The sequence below is a fragment of the Rhodamnia argentea genome, chromosome 4 (genome assembly GCF_020921035.1).
Source record: "Rhodamnia argentea isolate NSW1041297 chromosome 4, ASM2092103v1, whole genome shotgun sequence".
NCBI lineage: Eukaryota > Viridiplantae > Streptophyta > Magnoliopsida > Myrtales > Myrtaceae > Rhodamnia > Rhodamnia argentea.
This window is the reverse complement of record NC_063153.1, coordinates 4,630,841-4,637,847: the sequence shown is the minus strand read 5'-3', so window position 1 is coordinate 4,637,847 and position 7,007 is coordinate 4,630,841. Positions and strand designations below refer to the sequence as shown.

The 7,007-nt window shown below is 43.4% G+C and overlaps 1 protein-coding gene across 1 annotated transcript; it reads right to left on the bottom strand.

Moving 5' to 3' along the window:
* Positions 1 to 540: 540 nt before the first annotated feature.
* Positions 541 to 6,393, bottom strand: LOC115750781 (NADPH--cytochrome P450 reductase 2-like). The gene is made up of 18 exons (XM_030688335.2): positions 5,867 to 6,393; positions 5,695 to 5,754; positions 5,521 to 5,597; positions 5,361 to 5,418; positions 5,190 to 5,273; positions 5,006 to 5,042; positions 4,038 to 4,107; positions 3,742 to 3,933; positions 3,567 to 3,659; positions 3,209 to 3,434; positions 2,997 to 3,080; positions 2,757 to 2,908; positions 2,522 to 2,618; positions 2,110 to 2,259; positions 1,933 to 2,010; positions 1,704 to 1,826; positions 1,481 to 1,594; positions 541 to 993 (listed from the first exon to the last, which is right to left on the bottom strand). Exons 1-18 carry the CDS (start codon positions 6,218 to 6,220, stop codon positions 913 to 915), a joined length of 2,130 nt encoding a protein of 709 aa, XP_030544195.1. The 5' UTR covers positions 6,221 to 6,393; the 3' UTR covers positions 541 to 912.
* Positions 6,394 to 7,007: the final 614 nt, after the last annotated feature.

Below are 7,007 nucleotides of genomic sequence, written 5' to 3'. Positions count from 1 at the left end.
CGAATTCCTAAATCCGTCAGCAACCTCAGGTGCATGGGCGCAACTCTATCGATGATTGGAATAAATTAGAGATGGACCTGAAAAAACACAAAGAATTGAGAAGTAATTATAGTCATATACATTGAAAATTTAGAAATATTTGATTTAACTATAGCATGCGACCGGATAAATAGATACGTGACATTGTGACTAAAGCTAGAAGTTACTCGACGACGGCCACGGGAGGGGCAAGCAAAGGACCGCCGTTTCGACACCCACAATTCATCCTAGCATGTTTCGACACCCACAATTCATCCTAGCATGCCCCCGTAAACACTAATTTGTTACACTTCTTAAGTACCGGGAAATACTCCCTAACCCACCAAACTATTGCCTAATTTCGTAAGTGTCAATTTTAAGGCGTGACCCTTCGTTTTGCCTAAATTAGGAAAATTGAACGATCCCTATTATAATGCTGAACCACACTTTAGAGGAGTGCAAGAGAACTCCAACATAACAGGACAGAGGATCTAGTCACAAAGGGAAGCCAACAAGATGACATTGATTCAAACGTTGTAACTCGATTAGTCCAAAAGCAGATACGGTGGGTACAACCCGAGAACAGAAAACTGTCTAAGTTCTGAACCCCAATTCAGGTTCAACAAAAAAGAGAAAAATTTAGAGTTCACATGCCTAACCGATAGCTTATTTTACACTGTATTTATGTATAACTTACAAGAACCAAAAAATTACCCCCATAGAATAACAAGAAGAAGAAGAAGAAGAAGAAAGAATCATATAATTCCCCGGGGCCCAATAAAACGTGACATTGCCCTCGCAGGTTTGGGCAAGGGCAGGCCCTGACTATCTCATCAGCTTCTTTAAAGCTAACGTCCCAGGGATTCGGGTTTCATGAATCTCGCCGACAATTTGTCACCACACATCGCGGAGATACCTCCCGCTCATTTGCAGATTCTTCACCATGCTCTCCGCTTTCGAACTATCGAGAGATCCCTGTAACAACAAGCATTGCAACTTGCTCAGTCGTGATCAAATAGGAATAGGAAAAGGAAACGAGCACAAAGGCAAAAGAAACATGTGGTTGCGGGCAAAAGGTTAAATGGCCCTTCATGGTCCAAAAGAAAGTGACACAAAAAATTAAACAAGGTGAAAACGTTGCTTTCGACAGACACAATTGTATTAATTAGAAAAGCGTCAGCAGAGGTAGTTGTGGGCCGCTATTGGAAAAGCTCAACCACTAGAGAGTTGTAGACGGCAAGAGACCACGCACCCAAAGAGGAGGCCAATGATTGAGACATGAAAATTATCCGTCTCTTTCACAAACCCACATGTGGTAGGTGGAAGCTAACATTTTCAACCAAAATCGAGATGGTTGTGCAGATGGCAAGCACCACCAATAAGCGGCCATTTATGATGCCGGGAACTTAATTGCTTTTTCTCTTATTGGGGGTCAGGAGGGAACATAAGTAAAAGCATTTACCTGTTCTTGCACAATAGTGTGCAGTGTCCTGTGGACATCCCTGGCCATGCCTTTGGCATCACCACAAACATAAATATAAGCTCCCTGAGAAAGCATGTTCCAGATATCCGATGCCTAAAGGCAGGGAAAAGAACCATTAGTAACTAAAGAGCAATAATTACCCACCTGAAAAAACCGAAGCACGTTGATGCTAACAGTGGTAGTAGGTAAAGCAGAAAAATACCTTCTCCATCATTTTATGTTGAACATAGTCTTTCGTAGGTCCCTCACGTGAAAAGGCCACAACTAGCTCAGAAAGTGCGCCAGATTCAACAAAGTTGTTCAGTTCCTCTTCATAAATGTAATCCTGCCGACAAGGAAAGAGAGAATCAGTTGCAAACAACTCAGAACTACATTTTTAATAGCAGCTGTCCATTCAATCCCATTAACTCAAAAAAGAGGGCATCACAAACCATTCTACGATTTCTGCATCCAAAGAACAATACTGATGGTCCCAATTCAGTTCCATCTTCTTTCAGAGCAAATCTTTCCTGGAACGAGAAATCACGACAATTTCTTAGCTTAATAGATTCATCAAGTAAATCATAAAACTGCACCAACAACAGAGGTGGGTTCGTGATGAGACAAACCTGCAGAAAGCCCCTGAAAGGTGCCAATCCAGTGCCAGGACCAATCATGATAATAGGCACTTTAGCATCTGTTGGAAGCTTGAAGTTTGATTGCCTTACAAAAATGGGTGCCCAACTGCATTCATTACTTTTGCTTAAAGGCACAGCATCCTGGAAGGGAATAGAGGAACAAAACAAACCACCATAAGTTGAAGACAGTCATAACAATTAGCCACCCGCTTTGTTCGTGCAGAGAATATCTGAGTAGGAGATATAGCTGGAGCTTCATGCATAATCAATCATCTAGCTTCAAGAGAATTCCTTTCGAGGAGACTCAAGTCATACTAGTAAGGCGAGGAGACTCAAGTCATACTAGTCATACTACTAAGGTGAGGAGACTGTAATAGATGGGACCATTTCGATGTATAAATACCTTCATCCAAGTTGAACATACTCCCTTGTGAATCCTTCCAGTAGCTGTCTTATCATAAACTAGTGCACAAGTAACGTGAATCCTAGAGGGAGCCATCCTGAATAATAAAATGGCAGGTAATCAGTAACTCGGTAAATACAGGTATATTTGCACGAAACTGGTTGCCATCAAAATAATGAATGCAACCTGGGTAAAAGGTTTGGCAAATGCAAGAACAATGAAATCTAAAAATCACCTTGGGGATGAGGAGATTGAATAGTATCGGGGTTGCAACCTAGGGGCAACTGCTGCAAAGAAGACACCGAGTGGAGGCCTAGCAGATGGGAATTCAGCCATGACTTCAAGGAGACTCCTCTGACTTGCTATTATCCATTGGGCGTATTCATCCTGTACAATTGGCATAAAAGTTAACTCCACAATCATGTGAGAGGATGCATAAACACTGATCAGGATTCAGTTCAGACTTGTTCACAACCTTTCCAGCAGGTGAAGCGAGATGTCTCAATCGATCAGCATCAGCAGGATCAGAAGCATGAGCTGCCAAAGCGAGCAAAGCAGACTGCAGAGAAGATGATGCCATGAATCAGAATAGCAGCAGAACAGACGCATACAAACTTCATTAACTCATCGTAAACTGTAGTTAGTTACACAACCACATAGTGTAAAAATCAGAGAAAGAAACCAAACCTTTTTGGGAGAACTCAAGAGATCTGCATATCTTGTGAGTGCTGATCTTAAAGTACACGGTGGGAATGTTGGTGGTAGCGAGCTTCCACCCAGTGGTGTTCCGTCCTCGTTATCAGTATGGATGGAGAAATACGTATCTGGCGACAAACCCATTAGATTTAATGCTTCCTCCACAGTTTCAATCAGGTTCTCACAGTATACACCAACATGATCCCCTGTCTCATATCTGTCAAGGGAGGTAGAAGGTGAACAAGTGCCCACATATTTCTAGATAGCATACTCCCTCGTAAATTTAGAGGGAAATGAAAGCAGTACGACGCCACCAACATAAAGCAAATGATAAAGGAAGAAAAATTACGTGAGTCCCGTGCCAGCAATGTCAAACTCAAGATGAGTGCAAGAGCGATCTGAAGCAGGAGTGTGAAGCTCCTTCTTTATAGCTACATTAGCCCTTCAAGGAAAAAATAAATGTCTTAGCGGAAGAAGATTGATGTAGTTTGATCACAAACTAAAAGAACTTAGCACTTTAGTACCTGCATGGGTGTTGCGCATCAACAATAGCATGGCCATTTGCATTACTCAAGCTTCTGTCTACTTTAGCATTTTCAGGTTCGTGGAAAACAACCCGATATTCTGGCACAGCGGCAGTATAGGGAGTAGACACAGTTGTGGCATCATCCTCATCCCGAAGCAACTGATCCAACTCTGGCCACAACTCCTCACGCCTACAAAGTGAAAATCAAAATATTGGATTTACTTTACTAGATTCAGGATTGACAGAAGATTATAAGGCTGAACTGCAGGAAGCTGATTTAAGTATTTCTGATACCACGCAGTGAAATCATCTTCAATGCACTGGTCATCATCTCCAAGACCAACTGACACTAAACGCTTCCCACCTGCAGATTATAAATCTAAATGAGAGAAGTACAAGCAACTCTGAAACTACATTGAATTGAAGCCAACGAGATACAAATCATGGGGAAAAACCAATTTCAAGAGCATCACTTGAACTCTTTTTTCCATGGAATTTGACTTCCAAAGGATTGACATGAACATTGCAGGAAAGAATGATAGAGAAACGCAATTTTTACTGGCTCAACTTCAAGGCAGGTGAATACCCTTAATCTAGCATGCATATGCCATGTCCTCCACTGTACAGCAAAATATGCAAATGTAAAGTTGAATCGAATTGACAAATCCTTCTTAAACTTAATATTCGACAAATACACACACAAATCGTCCACTTATATGATAAATACGTGAGCATGTGCATGCTTTCCTTGAAGATTGATTAAGTTACTGCTCATGGCCATTGCCTTGCATCGAGTCCTATCATTAACTTGCACTATGTTAAACAAGCCAGTTTACTGTTTCAGGCTCCAGTTATATAACATATGCAGAATGGCTCACATTCGAGGAAGATAATGCAAGGAAGAAGAATGAAAACTGCCGCACTTAATCCAAATTAATGCATTCAATTAAGCTAGGTTTCATGCAAATTAAGCTGCCCAACAGGGAAAAAGAACCTCCATATGGCAGGACTCAAATGATTACAAGTAGAAACTCATCCGACCAAGGCATTCGGAACAAATGCTCATATTGGAAACCTAAAAGAAAGTCATATGAGTACAAATGAACCTCCATATAGCAGGACTCAAATGACTTCAACTAGAATCTCATCTCACCACAGCATTCCCAACAAATGTTCATGCCAGAAGATGGTAGCCCAGCAAACTAGACTCGAAATAAAAATGCACACAACTGGGGATGCCCATCAGAAGAATGGGAACTCACCCTGCTCAGCAAGGATGTCATCCACTATCTTTGCAACCTATAATTGAAAATAGTAATCAAAGTTATCAGCAAGAGGAAAATGACATTTACACTGGACTATTGAGAGGTCATGAAGATCCCCAGAATCAAAGTTAGCAGACTTCACAAAAAAGTACAGACGAGCCAATCAAGTTTAGTTCCGAACCTTGTTAAAATGTTCATACTGTCTGTTGCCAAGGCCAAAAACTCCATATTGCAAGTTCTGTAGCCACTGACCTCTCTCTTTACCCTATTTGGACAAACATTCCCAAAATTTTCAGCTCTAGAAAAGACGAATGAAGTTCAGTCACTGCTGGCTAAGGCTAGCAAAGTTTACCTCACAAAACCATTTGTAGAATGTCGCGGCATTATCTGTCGGCTCGCCGTCTCCATATCTGCATAACAAGTATCGAAATAGCACATAAAAACCCACAACAGCAACAGCCAAATTCAGAATTCAGACATGAACACGCCACATATTGCAGAACAGAACTCACGTTGCCAAGAAGAAAAACGCCACGTTCTCTTTCTTCAATTTCTCCTCGTATTCCTCGTCATCAGCAGCGTAATCATCCTGCAAAGCGCATCCCCACACTCCTCGTTCACACAGCAATTACACGAGATTGACCAGAATTCACTCTCAAAGGAGAAGGAAGTCATAGTAAGCATACCAAGTCAACGACCTTGAACGCCGCCTTCTCGTACCTCGCTTTCGCCTCCTCAGCCATAGCCTTCACAAAGACGAAAGCAACGGGGATCGTCAACGACGCGCGCGCAGAACGGCCAAATTAAGCACCCACAACTTACAACCACCAATCCTTTCAACTAAACCAACACGCGTACCTTAGCAAAGCCTTCGGCGGTTCCGGTCTGAGTCCCGAAGAAGATGGTGACTCTCTTCTTGCCGTCGTCGACCTCCGGCTCGGGCTCCTTCACAACCAACGGTTTGGGAGGCTCGAAGCTCCTCAGCTTCTTCCCGCCCGATCGGCGCCACACTAGCACGACGACGCAGCCGACGAGGACCGCAATCGAGGTCGCCAGGAACATGACAAGCTGGCGGTTCTCGAGGATGATGGAGGCGAGCTCGTCGGCGGACTCGGCCGAGCTGTTAGACGGGTCCGCCTTGCCCCTGATGATCGCCGCCATGAGATCGAGAGGCGACGCCTTGAGGGAGCTCGAGGAGGACGACGAGTCCATGGCGGGTTCTGCTGTCGCCGGAATCGGTGGGAGGCCGGAGAGGCGGCGAGGGCGATTCCGGCGAGGGAGGGAGGGGGGGCGGAGGCGATGGAAATGAAGTCTCCTCCTGCTGCTTTCTCCGAGAGAGGGGGGGTAGGTGTGGTTGGAGAGAACGAGGCTGAAAAAGGCGAGTCGAAGAGGTCGACTTTTATACGGCGTGGGGAGAGAGGGGGTAGGAGCAAGCCAACGCCTACCAAACCCGACCAGTCAAACCCACCTAACTGGACTTAACCATGGTTAACTGCCCTAACTTTTACTTTGCGCGTCGACATAAATGAATCGGGATAATTACGGGACATTACTCCGGCGGCTACTCTTTTCATTTTAAAAAAAAAAAATTCGGAGATTCGAATCCCTATCTTCATAAGAGTAGAGTGAAAACGAGTGAGAAGAGAGTAGGATTTCACAACATATACACGACACATGACATATACAGTGTGATTTGCATAGTATAAGATCCGGACCAAAAAAAAAAATGAATAGGGTAATTCTAGGCGCGATCGGACTCGCCAATCGTGCTCGCCGGTTGTCGCCGAACGACCACCGTCGCTCGCCGCCCTCTTTTTTTTTTTTTTCTATTTTGTTGAGCAAGAGAAGTTAACCCGGGCGTCCATAATAAATTTTACAAGTAATTATCAAACTGATATAAGTATAAAAAATTCAAGGATGTTCGGAAGATTTCCTCTCTCGAAATTATAACTTTGGTTGACAAAAAAAAAAGTCGTGACTAAATGTTTTTTTTTTTTCG

Bases quoted from the DNA above. Each gene is read 5' to 3' on its own strand.
- LOC115750781 (XM_030688335.2), bottom strand. From the start codon at position 6,220: ATGGACTCGTCGTCCTCCTCGAGCTCCCTCAAGGCGTCGCCTCTCGAT. The intron at 5,043-5,189 runs GTTCGGAACTAA...TTTCAATTATAG, and splicing joins AGTATGAACATTTTAACAAG to GTTGCAAAGATAGTGGATGA. The intron at 1,827-1,932 runs GTTTGTGATGCC...CCTTGTCGGCAG, and splicing joins GATGCAGAAATCGTAGAATG to GATTACATTTATGAAGAGGA.